This window comes from Hypanus sabinus, chromosome X2, assembly GCF_030144855.1.
Source record: "Hypanus sabinus isolate sHypSab1 chromosome X2, sHypSab1.hap1, whole genome shotgun sequence".
NCBI lineage: Eukaryota > Metazoa > Chordata > Chondrichthyes > Myliobatiformes > Dasyatidae > Hypanus > Hypanus sabinus.
The window spans coordinates 2309886-2331776 of NC_082739.1; the positions used below are offsets into that span (position 1 = coordinate 2309886).

The following is a 21891-nucleotide window of genomic DNA, read 5'->3' on the forward strand; positions in this document are numbered from 1 at the left end:
GAGGAGCTGAACAGGAAAAGTGTTATGAGATCCTGAACAACAACATAATAAATATTAGTCACTTCAGCTGATAAATTGTAACAGATGATGTGAAACTGCTTCAAAACTTTCTCTTATTTCAGAGTCCATAACAGGGGATCGAATGGATGGAAGGGCCTCTATGCAGCCAATGGAAGTAAATGATCACAATGGAATAGGTTACACAAGACAGTCAACTAAAATTCTCCAACGGCATCACACCATTCAGACAAGTGATGATGCTTATGTATGTGCAAAGTATTTAATTCTTTTGCACCATTAGCTGTTAAATAGCTTGATTCCCTTGATTTACAGTGTGATAGAGAAGTTTTAAGCAAAATGATGTATGTGGTTAATATGTTCAATTCTTTTGTTTTTCATATTTATTAACCAGAAACTGTGGGGTTTTTTTTTTCATTCTTGGCCCAGTAACGTTCAAAGTTAATTACCATTGATTTAACCAAATATTATGATTGGAAATCACCAAGATGCATGACATTTAACTATGATCCCTTAAAACATTGGCAAAATCTTCCTCTAAATTTCTTCTCTTTAACTGTGGCTTCATCCCAACTCCTTCGTAATGTAATAAAGGACAAAAAACTGAAAATACTCAAACAGGTCTAGCCAGCATCTATAGAGGCAGAAACTGAGCTTACAGTTTAGGTCAATGACCCTTCATCAGAAGTGGATAAGTGAGAAAATGTGCACATTTTAAGTTGCAGAGTTGTGAGACATAGCCATGACAACCTTTCAGTCATTTGCAATAATCCCATTTGTCCTTATTCAGTGTGTATCAATCATAAGTGCCTGTCTGAATGTCTCTGAAACATAGTGATTGTATCTGATTCCGTGTTCCCTCTGGCAATGAGTTCCAGATAGCAACTGCTCCCTATTTTTAAAAAATTGTACCTCCTCAAATTGCTTTAAACTTAAACTCATCTTAAACTTATGCCCTCTTGTTTTAGAAACACAGAAAACATACAGCACAGTACAGGCCCTTTGGCCCACAAAGCTGTGCCGAACATGTCGTTACCCTAGAACTACCTAGGCTTACCCACAGCCCTCTATTTTTCTAAGCTCCATGTACCTATCCAGGAGTCTCTTAAAAGATTCTATCGTTTCTGCCTCCACCGCCACCGCCGGCAGCCCATTCCACACCCTCACCACTCTCTGTATAAAAAAAAATTTACCCCTGACATCTCCTCTGTACCTATTTCCAAGCACCTTAAAACTACGCCCTCTCGTACTAGCCATTTCAGCCCTGGGAAAAAGCTTCTGACTACCCACATGATCAATGCCTCTCATTATCTTGTACACTTCTATCAGGTCACTTCTTATCCTCCATCGCTCCAAGGAGAAAAGGCCGAGTTCACTCAACCTATTCTCATAAGGCATGCTCCCTAATCCAGGCAACATCCTTGTAACTCTCCTCTGCACCCTTTCTATGGTTTCCACATCCTTACTGAGGTGACCAGAACTGAGTACAGTACTCCAAGTGGGGTCTGACCCCAGGGTCCTTTATAGCTGCTGTCACGGTTGATGAAGGCCAATGCACCATATGCATTCTTAACCACAGAGTCAACCTGCGTAGCAGCTTTGAGTGTCCTATGGACTCAGACTCCAAGATCCCTCTGATCCTCCTCACTGCCAAGAGTCTTACCATTAATTCTATTTTCTGCCATCATATTTGACCTACCAAAATGAACCACCTCACACTTTTCTGGGTTGAACTCCATCTGCCACTTCTCAGCCCAGTTTTGCATCCTATCAATGTCCCGCTGTAACCTCTGACAACTCTCCACACTATCCACAATACCCCTAACCTTTTTGTCATCAGAAAATTTACTAACTCATTCCTCCACTTCCTCATCCAGGTCATTTATAAAAATCACAAAGAGTAGGGGGTCCCAGAACAGATCCCTGAGGCACTCCACTGGTCACCGACCTCCATGCAGAATATGACCCATCTACAACCACTTTTTGCCTTCTGTGGGCAAGCCAGTTCTGGATCCACAAAGCAATGTCCCCTTGGATCCCATGCTTCCCTACTTTCTCAATAATAAGCCTTGCATGGAGTACCTTATCAAATGCCTTGCTGAAATCTATATACACTACATCTACTGCCCTTCCTTCATCAATGTGTTTCGTCACATACTCAAAAAATTCAATCAGGCTCGTAAGGCACGACCTGCCCTTGACAAAGCCATGCTGATTATTCCTAATCATATTATGTCTCTCCAAATGTTCATAAATCCTGCCTCTCAGGATCGTCTCCGTCAACTTACCAACCACTGATTAAGACTCACTGGTCTATAATTTCCTGGGCTATCTCTACTCCCTTTCTTCAATAAGGGAACAACATCCGCAACCCTCCAACCCTCTGAAACCTCTCCCATCCTCATTGATGATGCAAAGATCATTGCCAGAGGCTCAGCAATCTCCCTTGCTTCCCACAGTAGCCTGGGGTACATCTCGTCCGGTCCCGGTGTCTTATCCAACTTGATGCTTTCCAGAAGTTCCAGCACATCCTCTTTCTTAATATCTACATGCTCAAGCTTTTCAGTCTGCTGCAAGTCATCACTACAATCGCCAAGATCCTTTTTCATAGTGAATACTGAAGCAAAGTATTCATTAAATATCTCTGCTATCTCCTCCAGTTCCATACACACTTTCCCACTGTCACATTTGATAGGTCCTATTCTTTCACGTCTTATCCTCTTGCTCTTCACATATGTGTAGAATGCCTTGGGTTTTCCTTAATCCTGTCTGCCAAGGCCTTTTGGCTCTCCTAATTTCTTTCTTAAGCTCCTTCCTGCTAGCCTTATAATCTTCTAGCTCTCTATCATTACCTAGCTTTTTGAACCTTTTGTGAGCTCTTCTTTTCTTCTTGACTAGATTTACAACAGCCTTTGTACACCACAGTTCCTGTACCCTACCATCCTTCCCCGTCTCATTGGAACATACCTATGCTGAACCCCACACAAATATCCCCTGAACATTTGCGACATTTCTTCCATATGTTTCCCTGAGAGCATCTGTTTCCAATTTATGCTTCCAAGTTCCTGCCTGATAGACTTATATTTCCCTTTACCCCAATTAAATGTTTCCCTAACTCGTCTCTTCCTATCCCTCTCCAATGCTGTGGTAAAGGAGACAGAATTGTGATCACTATCTCCAAAATGCTCTCCCACTGAGAGACCTGACACTTGACCAGGTTCATTTCCCAATAACAGATCAAGTACAGCCTCTCCTCATGTAGGCTTATCTACATATTGTGTCAAGATACCTTCCTGAACACACCTAACAAACTCCACCCCATCTAAACCCCTTGCTCTAGGGAGATGCCAACCAATGTTTGGGAAATTAAAATCTCCCACCATGACATCCCTGTTATTATTGCACCTTTCCAGAATCTGTCTCCCTATCTGCTCCTCGATGTCCCTGTTACTATTGGGTGGTCTATAAGAAACACCCAGTAGAGTTATTGACCTCTTCCTATTCCTAACTTCCACCCACAGAGACTTCAAAGACAACCCCTCCATGCCTTCCTCCTTTTCTGCAGCCAAGACAATATCCCTGATCAACAGTGCCACGCCCCCACCTCTTTAGCCTCCCTCCCTGTCCCTTCTGAAACATTTAAAGCCTGGCACTTGAAGTAGCCATTCCTGCCCCTGCACCACCCAGGTCTCTGTAATTGCCACAACATCATAGCTCCAAGTGCTGATCCACACTCTAAGCTCATCCGCTTTGTTCATAATACTCCTTGCATTAAAATAAACACATCTCACACCATCGGTCTGAGTACATACCTTCTCTATCACCTGCCTATCCTTCCTTTTGCACTATCTCCAAGCTTTCTCTATTTGTAAGCCAACCTCCCTTTCCTTTGTCACATCAGTTCGGTTCCCACCCCCCAGCAATTCTAGTTTAAACTCTCCCTAATAGCCTTAGCAAACCTCCCTGCCAGGATATTGTTCCCCCTGGGATTCAAGTGCAAACCGTTCTTTTTGTACAGGTCACACCTGCCCCACATGTGGATAACCCTACTAAGATTTGACCTTTTCCTATCTCTAGCTCCAATAATTCGTTTTTACTTCTATCACGTCACTCCTCGGCCACCTTTGCTCCAGGGAAAACATACTTAGCCTACTCAATCTTTCACCATTGTTGTTGTTCCTCTCTGCACTTTGTGGCGCATCAGGCAGCAACCTTGTTTCTTCAGCATTTGTCTTTTTTTATGAGGCTGACTTGTTAGCTCGTCGTTCAACCCAGCACAGATGGCAAGTGTGCAAGGAGCCAGCTGGATTCGGACCTGGGACCACTCGCCTCGAATCCTAGTGCAGATGCCCCTGCACCACTGGCCGGCAAAATCTTTCACCATAACAAAAACAAAAAACTATACATAACAGACAAAGACTAACAACCAACCAATGTGAAAAAGAAGACAAACTGTGTAAATAAAAAAAATAATACTGAGAATATGTGTTGTAACGAGTCTTTGAAAGTAAGCCTTTAGGTTGTATAATAAGATGCCCCTCAGGGCTGTGTCCTAAGCCCCCTCCTTTACTCTCTGTATAACCATGACTGTGTTGCCACCCGCAGCTCCAATTTGCTAATTAAATTTGCTGACAACACTACACTGATTGGCCTAATCTCAAACAATAATGAGGCATCTTACAGAGAGGAAGTCATCACCCTGACACAGTGGTGTCAAGAAAACAACCTCTCCCTGGATGTCACAAAAACAAAGGAGCTGGTTGCAGACTACAGGAGGAATGGAGACAAGCTAACCCTTATTGATGTCAGTGGACCTGGGGTTGAGAGGGTAAACAGCTTTAAGTTCCTCGGCATACACATTACCGAGGATCCCACGTGGTCTGTACACACCAGCTGTGTGGTGAAAAAGGCACAACAGTGCCTCTTTCACCTCTGACAGTTGAAGAAGTTTGGTATGGGTCCCATATCCTAAGAACTTTCTACAGGGGCACAATTGAGAGCATCCTGACTGGCTGCATCACTGCCTGGTATGGGAACTGTACCTCCCTCAATCACAGGACTCTGCAGAGAGTGGTGCAGACAGCCCAGCACATCTATAGTTGTGAACTTCCCATGATTCAGGACATTTACAAAAACAGGCATGTAAAATGGGCCCGAAGGATCATTGGGGAGCTGAGTCACCCCAACCACAAATTGTTCCCACTGCTACCATCTGGGAAACTGTACCACAGTATAAAAGCCAAGACCAACAGGCTCTGGAACAACTTCTTCCACCAGGCCATCAGATTGATTAATTCAAGCTGATACAATTGTATTTCTATGTTGTCCTGTTGTGCATACTATTTATTATAAATTACTATAAATTGCACATTTCACATTTAGATGGAGACGTAACATAAAGATTTTTACTCCTCATGTATATGAAGGATGTAAGTAATAAAATCAATTCAATTCAAGTTCAGAGTAGTGGTAAATAAAGTTACCTGTGCCTTCCAATGTACAGAACCAGGCCCTTCTGCCCTCCTTGTCAATACTGATATTCAATTCCTATCTGTAATTATCTGCTGAAGCCTACTGTGCCCTAGTGTTCATCCTGATGCTTCTTAAATTTTGTGAGAATACCCGTCTCCACCATCTTCTCAGGAGTGTGCCCAGATTGCAACCCCGGTCTGGGTGAAAAAATTTCTTTCTCTGTTTCCCTCTAAAGATCTTACTCCTCACCTTAAACCTACTGTGCGTCTTCTGGTGTGTGTTCCGTTTGGAGGAAAGATTTCCAAGCTAGTTCATTCATGTGAAGTCATCACCATTTTAAATTTTTATGAATAATGAGGCAAGAAAATCTTTATGGTTTTAAAATACTAATTTTGCTACTTCCTAAATTTGTTTGCTTATTGCCAGATTTAATTTGCTTTTCATTCCTCCTAAAGGACCAAGCCGAGCCTTCAGGGATGAGTTTATTAGCTGGAAAGGTGCTTAGCTCTGCTCGTATGTCAGATATTCTTAGCCAGTCATCACTCACAGGGAGTCAACAACTGCAGAACAGAGAGAGTGAAGGTGAGAACTTCTGGAATGTGATAAGCAATGATATTTTAAATAAATAAAGTTGCACATCTGCAATCAGCCCAAACCAACTGTACTTTTTGCTTTGAGATTATATCTGCATCAATAATTAATATTTTTGAATTATTTAGAGAAAAATTCAATTCTGTATAATTTGTTTTTCTGATGTTTTTCTTGAGATGGCATAAGTTGGATACTATATAGTGCATAATCTGCATTCACTATTCATAAGTGATTTTGAGAGAATGATTTTGGATGCAAACAACAGAAAATCTGCAGATGCTGGAAATCCCAGCAACACAAGCAAAATGCTGGAGGAACTCAGCAGGCCAGGCAACATCTATGGGAAAGAGTACAGTCGACGATTTGGGCCGAAACCCTTCAGCAGGACTGGTGAAAAAAAGCTGAGGGGTAGATTTAAAAGGTGGGGAGGGAGTGGAGAGAGAAGCACCAAGTGATAGTTGAAACCTGGAAGTGGGAGGGGTGGGGGGGGGGATGAAGTAAAGAGCTGGGAAGTTGATTGGTGAAAGAGACAGAAGGCCATGGAAGAAAGAAAAGGGGGAGGAGCACCAGAGGAAGGTGTTGGGCAGGCAAGGAGATAAGGTGTGAGAGGGAAAAGGGGATGGGAAATGGTGAAGGAGAGTGGCGGTTGGGGGTAATTACCAGAAGTTCGAGACATCGATGCTTATGCCATCAGGTTGGAGGCTACTCACCTGGAATATAAGGTATTGTTCGTCCAACCTAAGTATGGCCTTATTGCGACATTGGAGGAGGCCATGGATAGACATATCAAATGGAAGTAGGAAGTGGTATTAAAATGGGTGGCTACTGGGAGATCCTGCTTGTTCTGGCGGATGGAGCATAGGTGCTCAGTGAAGCAGTCTCCCAATCTGCATCAGGTTTCACTGGTATACAGGAGGTCGCACCAGGAGCACCGAACACAGTATATGACCACATCAGACTCACAGATGAAGTGTCAGCTCACCTGGAAGGACCGTTAAGAGCCATGAACGGTAGTGAGGGAGGAGGTGTAGCACTTGTTCCGCTTGCAAGGATAAGTGCCAGGAGGAAGATCAGTGGGGAGAGCGGAATGGACATGGGAGTCGCATAGGGAATGATCCCTGTGAAAAGCAGAAAGTGGGGAGGGAAAGATGTGCTTGGTGGTTTGATCCCATTGGAGATGGCAGAAGTTTCGAAGAATTATGTGCTGGACGCGGAGGTAGGTGAGGACAAGAGGAACCCTATCCCTGGTAGGGTGGCAGGATCCCAGTGGCCAACCATTTTAATTCTATTTCCCATTCTGATTCCAATATGTCTATCCATGGCCGCCTCCACTGTTGTGATGAGGCCACACTTAGGTTGGAGGAACAGCACCTTGTATTCCGTTTGGGTAGCCTCCAACCCGATGGCATGAACATCAATGTCTCGAACTTCTGGTAATTACCCCCAACCGCCTCTCTCCTTCACCATTTCCCATCCCCTTTTCTCTCTCTCACCTTGTCTCCTTACCTGCCCATCACCTCCCTCTGGTGCTCCTCCTCCCTTTTCTTTCTTCCATGACCTTATGTCTCTTTCACCAATCACTTCCCAGCTCTTTACTTCATCCCTCCCCTCTAGGTTTCACCTATCACCTGGTGTTTTTCTCTCCCCTTCCCCCCACCTTTTAAGTCTACTCCTCAGCTTTTTTTTTCTCCAGTCCTGCCAAACAGTCTGGGCCTGAAACGTCGACTGTACTCTTTTCCATGGATGCTACATGGCCTGCTGAGTTCCTCCAGCATTTTGTGTGATTTTGGATGCAATTCCTTTTGTATGATTATCTCTGCTGCAGCTGCATGAAGGATTTTGTATCTAATCAATCTCCACACTCAATGCTATTAGCTCAGTGAACATGATTTAGCGGAGTAAAATAACTAAGCTTAAAATTGGAGATAATTAATTTAAACAGAACAGGTGCTGTTTTCTCCCGATAGGGATTATTAGTTTTTAGTTCCAAGTGCTCCTGCCATATTTTGTCACCCTACAACCTTATCCTTCAATCTCTTTGAATTATGGAGGACGGCATGTGTATAAATGTCTCTCTTCAGCAGACTTCATCATGATCATCATGACTCCAGTATTTCTACTATTCGTTTTCGTTAATGTTTTTTAATTGTACATATGATTTTTTTGTGTTCTATCGCTGAGCAGCAGTGAACCATCTGATTGGCCTGTCAGAGTTCTCTTTGGGAACTAGTTGACTTGATCAGAATTTCTGATCTGGCTATTGTTCACAATTGTACTTAATAAAAAAAATCAAAATGAGGATTATTTTTAAAAAATGGTGATAAGATTTTAGTTATCCTGAAAATAAAACCATATTAGGTCAGTTGTCAAAGCAGTTCCATGAGACTCTTGTGAGCATTCTGTTTCTTCTTTTAACGTGTTTTGTGGTGGAAAATCATATGTAGAATAATGGGAGAGAAATTCATCAAACTCTATCACTATTTGTATATGTCTGACTAAATCTTGATTAGCTTGTGCTTTCCTGTGTCAAATTATAGATCTTTAATCATACTTACATTTAGCTAACAATATTATGAAACTTGCATTGGTATGATACCTTTCAGCATTAGATATAAGAATCAGGAGTAAGTCATGTTGCATTTTGAGCTTGAGGTCATATTGCCTCTTGAGCTTGTATGAATCATATCGTCCTTCAAATCCCCTTACCAGCCCAGTTGCTATATCTTTTGATTGCCTTGGCACCGAAATATATTGTTTCTATAAAACAATTGGTGAGTAACATTAAAAAGAACTGAAAGTGTTGTGCAAAGTATAACATGGAAGCAGCAATCAACAAATATAGACAGCAGATTTCTTTGTGATGCTCAAAAGACAACTGGATAGGTTTTGAAAGGAAATTATTTTTCAGAGCTGTGAGAAGAGGCTCCAAGAGAGTGACTGTCTGGATTGCTCTTGTATAGAGCTAGTATGGACAGGACAGGTCAAGTAGCCTCCATGCATGCTGTGATTTTATAAAAATGCTGACTCTAAGTTCCTTCTAAAGATAGAAAGCAAAATCCATCCAGGGCAGCAGGAAGAATTCAATGTGATTTTGAGAATGTCTCATGAAAACTGCGAATAATTTCAGTTATATATGTTCAGATTATGAACAACCTTGATTCAATTTTCTGCAACTAAGTCTGAAGACCAGAATGAGAGTGTAATGGGCAAGAATGGCAGGGTGTAGAAAGTCAGATCTTGTCTGAAGTGCCACAGGGAAATGTCTCTCAGTAGGAAAGCAGATATAACCAGAAGGGTGAGCCATACTTCATGCCTTATAGGAGTTGCTTTCTCTTTTATTGGCTGGAGTTGACCATTCGCTGCATGACAACATTTAAAATTAGTACAGTGCTAACATGGCACAAAATATTGTAGTCTCTCCATCTTAAAATGGTAATTGAAAATCAAAACTAAATCTTTCTAAAAACAAAACCTGCAAACTATTTTTGATGAAACGAGAATAAATATTTGGTGAGGGTATTACTGGCTTGTGGTTTTTCACTCTATAAATAGATCTTAGAAACATTGATTAAAATCCTGTGATTTCAAGTAGTAAAAGCAGGATTTGACAATCATTTGTAAACTAGTGAATCTAACTAAGAATAGCTAAAAGTAGGAAATTTATATTCCAAAGCACTGGTAAATGCATTGTTTCTGTTAGTCCTGCCACTGGCCTCGGGTATAACTGACTAAGATTTGGATGTAAACCATGCATTAAGATTTGATTTAAATTGTTTTGTTTTGATTATCTTCTCATTGATTCTTACCTGTTTTTCACAGAGCACGATGGAAGTTCACAAAGTTCTGCTGAACCGAACCCAGGAGAGGGTTCAGCACATTCAAATAGTCCTTGCTACCCTGCCAAATGCATCACTGACATCCTGAAAGAACTGAATCCACCATTTGACAGCAAACTACATACCTACAAACATTCTGATTTGGCCTTTGGAATGGAGCAGGCAGGCGTGTAACGGATAGTGTGGTGAGCTATGGTGTTATAAGGAATTTGTGCATGTTTGGTTTATCTAGTATTTCATTCATTTAAAAAAAACTGATAGAAATACTGGACAAGCCCAACATTACCAGTGAAGAATGGAATGGAGTTAAAGCTTCAGATCAATGACTTTTTTGCCGTATTTTGAAATTCTGCCTCAGTTAAAATAATGTTTTAAATTGACTTCTTCATGATATATTGTCTGTGTATTCCAATCGTATTTTCAAGGTTTTGATGTTTTAAAAGGTAGTTAGCCATCAAGCTTTTTTTTTTGATTTGATATCTGACAAATTTCCTCAGTGTGATTAACTGTTCAGCTTATGTGATGATAGCAATGTTCTTCAAATCCCCTACAACATCTGCCTGATAGAATATACAGTTAAGTAGGTCTTTGTGGGTACCTTGAGCTCAGAGAAGTATAACACTCTGCAGTTGACTAGGTCAGGTTGTTCAATTTTGCTCTGTTTCTAGTTGATAGCACCACTATCTGTGTGCTAGCTTTGCTGACAATTTATTTTCCATTACAGTGAAACCTGATCTTTATTTTTCCAATAGAGTCATAGAACACTACAGCACAGAAACAGGCCCTTTGGTCCATCTCATCTGTACCAAACAATTAAACTGTCTGGTCCCATCGACATGCATCTGGACCATAGCCCTCCATACCCCTCCCATCCATGTACCTATCAAAATTCACCTTAAATGCTGAAATTTCATGCTTCCACTGGCAACTCATTCCACTCTCTCACCACCCTCTGAGTGAAGAAGTTCCATAAGACATAGGAACAGAATTAGGCCACTCAGCCCATCGAGTCTGCTCTGCCATTCCATCATGGCTGATTTATTATTCCTCTAAACCCCATTCTCCTGCCTTTGCACTGTAATCTTTGAAGCCCAGAATAACCAAGAACCTGTCAACCTCTGCTTTAAATATCCCAATGACTTCACCTCCACAGCCATCTGTGGCAATGAATTCCGCAGATTAACCACCCTCTGGCTAAAGAAATTCTTCTCCATCTCTGTTATATAAAGGGAGGTCCCTCTATTCTGCAGTTGTTCCCTATGGACTCAACCACTGTAGGAAACAACTTCTTTACATTCACTCTGCTTCGGCCTTTCAATCTTCAATAGGTTTCAGTGAGATTCCCCTCATTCTTCTAAACTCCAGTGAGTACAGGCCTAGAGCCATCAAAAGCTCCTTGTACATTAAGCCTTTCCCTGGGATCATTCTCATGAACCTCTCTGGACTCTCTCCAATGCCAGCACATCTTTTCGTAGAAATGGGGCCCAAGATTGCTCAATACTCTTAAGTGCAGTCTGACCAATGCCTTGTAAAGCTTCAGCATCACATCCTTGCTCTTATATTCTAATTCTCTCAAAATCAGCATTTGCCTTCCTTAACACTGACTAAACCTGCAAGTTAACCTTTAGAGAACTGTGCATGCGGACTTCCCAGTCCCTTTGCACTGCAGATTTTTGAATTTTCTCCTCGTTTAGAAAACAGTTTACACCTTTATTCCTTCTACTGAAGTGTATGACCAGACACTTCCTTACAATCTGTCACTTCTTTGCCCATTATACCAATCTGTCCAAGTCCTTCTGCAGACTCCCTGCTTCATCAACACTACCTGCCCCTCCGCCTATTCTTGTATCATCCACAAACTTGACCACAAAGCCATCGGTTCCATCATCCAAAAGAAGCAGTCCCAATACCGACACCTGCGGAACCCCACTAGTCACTGGCAGCCAACCAGAATAGCCCCCTTTATTCTAGTAAGGTCCTTGCCTCCTGTCAATCAGCCAGTCTTCTCTTCATGCTAGTATCTTTCCTGTAATACTATGAGCTCTTACCTTGTTAAGCAGCCTCATGTGCAGCATTTTGTCAAAGGCCTTCTGAAAATCCAAGTAAACAATATCCACTGACTGTCCTTTATCTATCCTGCTTGATTTTTCCTCAAAGAATTCCAACAGATCTGTCGGGCAAGATTTCCCTTAGGAAGCCATGCTGGCATTGGCCTACTTTATCATGCGTCTGCAAGTATCACAAAGCTTCATCCTTAATAAAGAACTTCATCTTCCCAACCACTAAAGTCAGACTTACTGGCCTGTAATTTCCTTTCTTGTGCCTGCCTCCCTTCTTAAATAGTGGAGTGACATTTGCAATTTTCCAGTCCTCCAGAACCATTCCAGAATCTAGTGATTCTTAAAGATCATTACTAAGGTCCCCACAATCTCTTCAGCCATCTCTTTCAGAACTCTGGCGTGTAGTCCATTTGGTCCAGGTGACTTATCTACCTTAAGACCTTTCAGCTTCCCAAGTAATATTCCTTTGTAATAGCAGCTACACTCACTTCTGCCCCGACACACTCGAATTTCTGGCATACTGCTAGTGTCTTTTGAGTGAAGACGGACGCAGATTTTTTATTAAGGTCGTCTGCCATGTCTACGTCCCTCATTACTACCTCTCTAACGTCATCTTCCAACAGTCCAGTACTCACTCTTGCCATTTTCAGACTCTTTATATTTGGAAAAACATTTGGTATCCTCTTTGATATTATTGGCTACCTTCATATTTCATCTTTTCTCTCTTTATTTTTTTTGTAGTTGCCTTCTGTTGTTTTTTAAAAGCTCTCCTATCTCTAACTTCCCACTAATTCTTGTTATATTATTTACCCTCTTTGCTATATGTTGTGTTTGACTTCCCTTGTCAGTCACACACAGCTGTGTCATTCTCCCTTTAGAATACTATTTCATTTCTGGAATGTATCTACTCTGCACCTTCCAAGTTGCCCCAGAAGCTCCAGACACTGCTGTTCTGCTGTAATCCCTGCTCATGTCCCTTTCTGATCAGCTTTGTCCAGCTTCTCTCTCATGCCTCTATAATTCCCTTAGTGGACTCAACCACAAGCTGCTCTAAAAAGCTATTTTGTAGGCATTCTGCAAATTCTTTCTCTTGAGATCCAGCACCAGACTGGTTTTCTCAACTTAGCTGCATATTGAAACCCGCCTTGACTATCGTAACATTGTCCTTATTACATGACTTTTCTATCTCCCGTTGTAATTTTTAGCCCACATCCTTGCTTACTCTTCAGAGGCCTGTATATAATTCCCATCAGGGTCTTTTTAATTCTGTGGTTTCTTAAGTCTATCCATGAGGTTTCTACATCTTTCAGTCCTGTGTTCCCCCTCATTTTCCCCTTAAACATTTTACCTTTCACCCTTAACCTGTGAGTTCCAATTATAATCTCACCCAAACTCAGTGGTAAAAGCCTGCTTGCATTTACTCTATCTATGCCCCTTGTAATTTTGTATACCTCTATGAAATCTCCCCTCGTTTTATTACGCTTTTCAACCTTTCCCTATAACTCAGTTCCACAAGTCCTGGCAACATCTTTGTAAGTTTTCTCTGCATTCTTTCAATCTTATTAGCATCTTTCCTGGAGATCGGTGACCAGAATTGCACACAATACTCCAAATTAGTCCTCACCAACATCTTATACAACTTCAACATAACATCCCAAATCCTGTACTCAATAGCAGTGTGCACAAAATGCTAGAGGAACTTAGCAGGTTAGGCAGCATATTTAGAAATGAATATACATTGGATGTTTTGAGCCAGACCCTTCTTCAGGACTACAAAGAAAGGGGGAAGAAGCCAGAATAAGTCGCTGAGAGGAGGGGAAGAAGTGTGAGCTCAGTATATTGATTTACAAAGGCCAAGATGGCAAAAGCTTTCTTTACAAACTTATCTACTTGTGATGCCACTTTCAAGGAGTTATGGACTGAATTCCCAGATCTCTTTGTTCTACCACACTCCTCAGTACCCTACCATTCACTGTGTAAAACACAGTGGCCTTCCCAAAGTGCAACACCACACTTGTGTGCATTAAATTCTGTGTGCCATTTTTCCAAATGCAAGTTTTGATAGCCTTCTTCGATGTTCACTACACCCTCAATCTTGTTATCATCCATAAATTTGCTCCTGTTTACTACATTATCATCCAGCTTGTTGATATAGACAAGAAACTACAATGGACCCAGCACTGATCCCTGCAGCACACCACTAGTCACAGGCCTCCAATCAAAGAGGCAACCACCTACTATCACTCTCTGGCTTCTCCCACAAAGCTACTGTCTAAATCAATTTACAACCTCATATTGAATGCAAAATAACTGAACCTTGATGACCAACCTCCCATGCAGGACCATGTCAAAGGCCTTGCTAGACACCATCCACTGCCTTGCCTTCATCAACTTCCCTGGTAACTTTCCCAAAAAATTCTATAAGATTAGTTGGACATGACCTACCATACACAAAGCCATGTTGATTATCCCTCATCAGTCTCTGTTTATCCAAATACTTATGTACCAGGTCCCTTGGAATACCTTCTAATAACTTTCCCACAACTGATGTCAGGCTCAGCAGCCTATAATTTCTTGGCTTATTCTTAGAGTCTTTCTTGAACAATGGAACAATATTCGCACCTCACCCATTGCTAAGGACATTTTAAGTATCTCTGCTAGGGCCCCTACAATGGCCATATCTAAACATTAGCCCAGAAAAGTCATTTTCTGCTCATTATTTTGCTGCTGACTATATTGAAATCCTGTCAACTTCACTGATTGACATCATAATCTTGTTGCTCGGCTGGTCTCAGCCACTCACTGAGGTAGCGAGGGAGCTAGGTCACTAACTAGTTATGAAGTTGAAATATCTTTCATTCATCCATTACGTCCAGCTAATCGCTAGTTTTTTTTTCGTTCTTCTGCAGATGAGTGTGTTCAGCTATGAGGTGAAAGGTCCATTTTGCCAACATTATCTATCAGCATCATGCCCAAACTTCATTGTATTTCTTTCCAGCACAATATCGTGACTCGTCCCCTGTCAGTTGAGTGGTTGCGCTGCTTGCCACACCTGTCAGTACCAGTCATGTGGAAAAGAGAAGATTGAAGTTTGCAAGATTACAAAAATGAGAGTGCAAACGGCCATGGCTCCCAGGCAGTCTCATGTCAAGCCCTCTCCTGACCTAAGCCTGCCAAAACAAAACCCCACCAAGCCCTGTGATGTCACTTTATCCAGGGAGAGTAACTGAGTAGTTCAGCATGCGCCCTGAGGCCTAATTTTCTCTGTGAGCAATAAGACTGCTTGCTGTCCCTCTGGTACTCCTCCATTTTCAATTTTTGCCTAACAGTGGTGCAATATGCTTTGTTTTCATGTTTCTTTACCCATGTTGATCACTGTGTTTTCTTTCTCTTGTTAATATCTGCATCATTTACCAAAAAAAAGTGTACGACCATTTCTTTTGAGGCAAGTTAGATTTTTATTTCCCATCCCTGTAGAACCTATTATGTTACTTTAAAATATGAATTAAATGAACTGTGTTAAAAGGAAATTGTCAAAATAGATGATTTTGTTATATTTGAATTGTAACTTGCACCTTTGTTAAAGTATTTTTCCCTTTTAATGGCATTGTAATTGTGACTAGTTTCCTTGTGCTAGGTGAAACTTGTTAATGTTAACCCTTTGAAATCTCAGTGCGTATTATGTTTCTATGTCTTATTTTATATAAAAACACCTAGAGCCTGCCAAAAAGATCAGGTTAAGGTTACTTTCTGAACTCTAAAATTTATCAGAAAAAGTACAGTTAGATAGAAAGATATATCTGTTTCAAAAAATATAAGAAGCAGAACTTTGAAAGGAATTTGCACGAATGGAAAGAGACTACAACTAACCCAGTCAAGCAGTGTTGAACTGTGATTTTATGAATCTTTTTTTTAAATAAAAACAAAAAAGTAGCTTGGGACAGAAAATTTTTAGACCTGATTGAAACTTAAAATATCATCCACTTATCTGCTTCTGAACTACATATCTGCCCAACTTATGTCATTTGTAAACTTTTTGTTACTTTTATTTGGTGAAAAAAAATTAAACTTGATATTCAGCTGTTTAACGGGAAGGTACCAAGAAAACACTGAAAGCTTTTATTGTATGTATCTTTTCTTTGTTTACATGACACTGTATTTATGGGAGAGTCAACTGCCAATCCAAGGAAATAAAATAACTGAAATGCAGTGCCATCTCTCATCTGTAACACATTTTTAATGTTGCTTTGTATTGTAGTAATCAATACGCAGTATATGTTGAATGTATATTAATATACTTTGCTATTTCTGTTTCGGAAATGTTGAAAGTACTTTTTTTCTTGTTTATGTTGGACAAAAGGTTCAGTGATCTAGTACATTGTGTGGGTCACTTGCAACTAGTAATTTAGTTGGAAAGTGGGATCATGACAAATAAAACCTATGTAATTTGACCTGACAAATGTTATTTAGTTTTTGTAAAGTTACCAGCAATGTTGTTTCTCAGTTATTCAATATATATCACAATACATTTATGATGTCTCTTTTTCAATTGCATTGGTCCAAAATTCAGTGCTTGTAGTTAGCTTGTTGAATTGTGTGGTGGTGATGACACACACATGTGATAAAGGTCTAAATCTATATATTAAAGCAATTAATGCTGGTCTGTGAGAAATTAGTGTTTAATTTTGCACATTAATCTCCATTTATATTAATACATGATATTAGGTAAAACTTTTGCGATTATTGCTGAAATGCACCCAAAGCACAAATATTTATATGAAAGTTTGAGAGGTTGTTGCACAACATTTTATAATCAGTACATACTAAAAATTCCTGGACCAAAGAAGAACCTGAACTTGTACAGTGTCTCACATCCTGAAGTCTGAAATGCACTCTTGTGATTAGCCTCCCATATCCTCTACTTTAGTTATTTAATTGGTTCATTGAGTCCCAGGATGGACTGATTAATTATGCCATTGTCAGATCAGACTGCAAATTCAAAAGTTTCAGGTGTGAGCAGCTGCATATATGGGAGAATCCAGTAAATATAACATATGTAGAGCCAACAGTATTTGAGCACATTCCATTAAATATCCAGAACTAATCATGTTATTAACATGTGTTATGTTTAGTCTGTGTAAAGTTTCCATGTATTCCCTGTGACTTCATGGGTTTCCTCTCACATCACAAAGATTTGCAAGTAGATGGTGAATAAGACACTAATTAATGGGTGAGTGATAGAATTTGGGAGGAAGTTGATGGGAATGTTGAGAGAATAACAAGTGGAATAAATATAGATGGATGCTTGATGGTCAGTATGGATTTGGTGGGTGGAAGCGCCTGTTTCAGTATTGAGTGATGTCATGATTTTTCTAAAAGAAATAGAAACTTCTGTTTTGTGTGTAAGTATAATATTGCTAAATTGAATTAAAATATCAGTGATGGATATTGTGTCTGCACAACTACATATTAGCTAAGTAAAAACGTACATGTGGAGGTAAGGTTAACTGGTGTATTCACTTTGCAGAGGGAGAACAACTGATCAATGCACATAGGTAAGTTATCAGTCAGGAAGTAGTGCTAAGGGGAGTCATTGCACTAAAAGAAATAGATCCATACATTACACTTTCTCCCCCTTTAGATTAATGTAACATAAAACTGCACACATAACAAAACATTCAATTTCCCTTTGACAAACCATATTCAAATAAACATGCTTTCGCAATAACAGTCCATTACTAACTTCACTATACTAAAGATTCAGTCTTTTGGGTGGTGCCCTTTTTCTTTCAGGATAGCACCTGTGGAGTGGTATCAAGTTTGGCAGGTGTCTTGTCAAAGACAGCTTTCTCTGTTGCAGGTGTCACGTTGCTGTTAGTGACATATCATCACTGAGTGGCAAATCCAGTGGATGCACTGCGCCTGTGTTGTTGGATTCTGTTGACTTGGGTGTGTTCTTCAGCTAAGTATCCAGAATCTGGTCCACATGACGTCTCCATGTCTGATCTCCAACATTCACTGTGTACATTTGTGGTCCAGTTCTTGTAGCTATCCTACTGGGTGTCCACTTGTCTTCTCAGTAATCACACGCTAGGACTTCATGTTCAACCTCGAAGTTCCTTGCTGATTTACGTGACAATGAGTTCTGGTTTCAGGAGGTCTATGCTAGAACTCAGGCTCCTGTTCATGAACAACATTGGAGTTGCTTGATTTGCTGTCACATGAATAGAGTTCTGATAAACAAAATCAAAGTTGTTCATCTTGTGCTGTGGAGAAAAGTCCTTCTTGTCCATAGCTTTAATCAACTTATTGAAGGTTTGGACAAACCTTTCAGCCAACCTGTTTATTGGTGAGGAGCTGACTTGAAATGTTTGATGTTTTTCTTCATGAAGTCAGAATTCTTCTGATGTGTATTGTAGTCCATTGTCACTCACAATTTGTTATGGTAAGCCATTTCTGGAGAAGATAGTCTTCAGGGTGCAGACAGTCTTTGCTGAGGTGGTTGTCTTCATTGGTATGACCTCTGGCCACTTCGAATGAGCATCCACAACAATCAGAAACATGGAATTCATGAATGGTTCAGCAAAGTCATTATGTACTCTTTGCCATGGTGATGATGGCTGCTTCCATGGGTGTAATGGTGCTTGTGGGGGTGCATTTTGAACTTTGTGGCATCCCAAACAGCTTTTGATCAAGTCTTCAATCTGTCTATCTATTCCTGGCCACCACACATTGCTCCAGGTGAGACACTTCATCTTGACTGTACCCAGGTGTCCTTCATGTAGATTCTCTAGTGTTCAATGACATACAGACAGTTGGTCTCATCTCACTGAGATCTTTGGAAACAGGATTACCATGAGCTGGCCATCCTTGCATGGTGATGTCATAGACTTTTGACAATGTCGGGTCATTGCTTGCTTCTTGTATTTCAGATTTGCTACTGGCAGCTTGTCCACCAATGCTGTATGGAACATCTCTGCTGGAACTTTTCTTCTTCAGTTGTGAACAGTGGAAGACGTGACAAGCCGTCAGTGTTGCTGTGTTGTTTGGTACCCTCGAATTCTATGTCATAAGAGTGGGCTCCAAAGAACAGTGCCCAACATTGTAACCAGGTAGCAGACATCACTGGGATTTCCTTCATGGGATTGAAATTGAACACATGGGGCAGTTGATCTGTCATGAGAATAAACTTTTGTCCATAAAAGTAGTGGTAGAACTTCTTCATTCCCCTTTCTAGACTAACGGCCTCTTAGTCAATCTGTGCATTGTTACGTTCTGTGCTTGTCAGTGATCTTGAACCAAATGCAATTGGATGTTCAGATCCATCTTTCATAGTGTATGACAAAACAGCTCCAATGCCAAAAGAGGACACATCACACACAAGACTGATGGGCAGTGATATGTCATAATGGGCGGGCAGTTAATCATGTTATTCGTTGCTTCGTTCCTTGAATGCTCTTTTACATCTTTCTGACCGTTCCCACTTTACTCTTGTCTGAAACAGTGCATTCAATGGATGCAGCACTGTAACAATGTTTGGGAGAAACCGGTGGTAGTAGTTTACAAGAATCAAGTATGACCCGAGTTGTGACACATTTTTTTGGTTTGGGTGCCTTCAGCACTTCTTCAATCTTAATTATAGCTTATGTCATCCTTGGTTGTCAATTACATGCCCACAATATGAGATTTCATTCTTGAGAAACTCACATTTGTCTCTCTCGCATGCAGACCGTACTCATTCAGCTTGCTAAGCACTGTACTAAGGTTCTGGAGATGTTCTTCATCATTCTTGCCAGTCACGATGATGTCATCAAGGTAACATTGTGTTCCTGTGTTATCTGGGAGCACTTGGTCCATTGCTCTTTGCCAAATTGCTGGAGTTGCTGCAATGCCAAAGGCAAGATGATTATATTGGAACAGTCTTTGTGAGTGTTGATTGTGAGGAATTTCCTGCTTGACTTCTCGGTATCCATTTGCAGATAGGCTTGCGACAAGTGAATCTTTGAAAATCCTCTCCCTGCCCACGAAAAATGCAAAAATCTCTTCTGTTCATGGCAGGAGATACTACACAATACGTTTGATGCTCACTTCGAAGTCCCTACGTATGTTAACTGCTCCATCTTACCTTTCTTGATCACTGGGACAATGGGCCTGGCCTAATCACTTCATTCAACCTTGGAGAGAATTCCAGACCCCTCCAAGCTCTGAAGCTCAATCTCCACTTTAAGACCTGTATAAGGCACTGGATGCACTTTGTGGGATCTTGGTGTTGCTACTTCATCCAGTTAAATTCTGGCCTTAATACCTTTGAGTTTACCAAAACCCTCTCAAAGACCATCTCATTAGCAATAAGCAGCTGTGACAGTCTCTGGTTAGTGCTACCATTTGGGCTGCAGTTGACTGTTGATGCCACATTGAGAGCTTTGATTGTGTGCCTGTCTGGTTGGATTTTTCTCAACCATTCATTTTCAAAAAGTGCTAGCCCTCCACTTTTCAATACATAAAGCTCTAACTGCTGTTTTTTTGCCTCTGTACATCACATTTACTTTCAGTTTGCCTTTGGGAAACCCTTTTTCACCTGTGTAAGTCTTTAGCATCACTGAGATCTTTTCTAATGGTAGCTTAGAAAACAGTCTGTTGCAGTCAGCCTCAAAAATTACGGACAAAGCTGACCCTGTATCCAGCTCCATTTTCAGTTTTACACCAGACACATCTGCTGTGATGTATGTGATTTTGAAACCTGCTTCAGTAATGCTATACAGTTCTAGGCATGACAGCTCACTTTTGTCAAAGTCTGTGTTGTCGTCTGATTCTGTTTCACATTCGGTCACATTATGCATTTAGTTTTGTGTTTGAAACTTTTCACTAGATGTCGTTTTTCTTTTTGCTTTTTGTCTGACTTGTACACTCTCTATATGACTTTGGCTGGGACACTTCCTGCAAACTTTTTCTTTGAACCAACAATCATTTGCATTATGGGAGCATTTGCCATGTCGAGAATATTTTTGGTGTTTTGCATCAATCAGGGTCATTTTGTGCATTTCACATTCTAAACTCTTTTTCCGTAGTTTTGGTGCACCTTTTCTGCAGTCTCCAACAATATTGCAATGGTCAATCCCTGTTCTATGGTTAGGTCTCTTTCTGACAATCGCCTCTTTTGAGTACTTTGACTCATGTGAGGGCATGCCACATACAAGCCTGTTAGCTAATGCATCAGAAAGTCCATCTCCAAAGTCGCAGTATTGGGAAAGTTTGTGCATTTCAGCAATGTATTCACAAATGTTTTCATCCTTTGACTGGTTCCTTTTGTGAAATCTAAATCTCTCAGCTATTACCGGTAGTTAATGGCTGAAGTGATTTTGTAAAATTGTAACAATTTTCTTGCTTGCTGGCTTTTCAGGAATTACTAGGTTGCATAAGGCTCTGTACGTTTTAGCACCCATTAAGCTAAGAAGTGTGGAAACTTTCTTTTCCTTATCCACGTTGTTCATATTACAATACAGTTCAACACTCTATATAACCATATAAAAATTACAGCATGGAAACAGGCCATTTCGGCCCTTCTAGTCCATGCCGAATGCTTACTCTCACCTAGTCCCATTGCCCTGCACTCAGCCCGTAACCCTCCATTCCTTTCCTGTCCATATACCTATCCAATTTTACCTTAAATGACACAACTGAACTGGCCTCTACTACTTCTACAGGAAGCTCATTCCACACAGCTACCACTCTCTGAGTAAAGAAATTCCCCCTCGTGTTACCCTTAAACTTTTGCCCCCTAACTCTCAACTTATGTCCTCTTGTTTGTATCTCCCCTACTCTCAATGGAAAAAGCCTATCCACGTCAACTCTATCTATCCCCCTAATAATTTTAAATACCTCTGACAAGTCCCCCCTCAACCTTCTACGCTCCA

The 21891-nt window shown here is 40.8% G+C and overlaps 1 protein-coding gene across 2 annotated transcripts in view; it reads left to right on the top strand.

Annotated features, from left to right (window-relative positions):
* Positions 1-16637, top strand: part of sik3 (SIK family kinase 3) — a 361914-nt gene extending 345277 nt beyond the window's left edge. Inside the window, exons 22-25 of one of the 2 annotated variants that reach the window (XM_059956807.1) lie at positions 123-265; positions 5946-6072; positions 9901-10102; positions 14976-16637. In XM_059956807.1, coding sequence (XP_059812790.1) covers positions 123-265; positions 5946-6072; positions 9901-10091 — 461 coding nt within the window. In that variant the 3' untranslated portion in view covers positions 10092-10102; positions 14976-16637. Of the gene's footprint in view, positions 1-122; positions 266-5945; positions 6073-9900; positions 10103-14886 lie in introns of both variants that reach the window. The other variant, XM_059956806.1, reaches the window with a different exon arrangement.
* The last annotated feature ends 5254 nt before the right edge of the window (positions 16638-21891 follow it).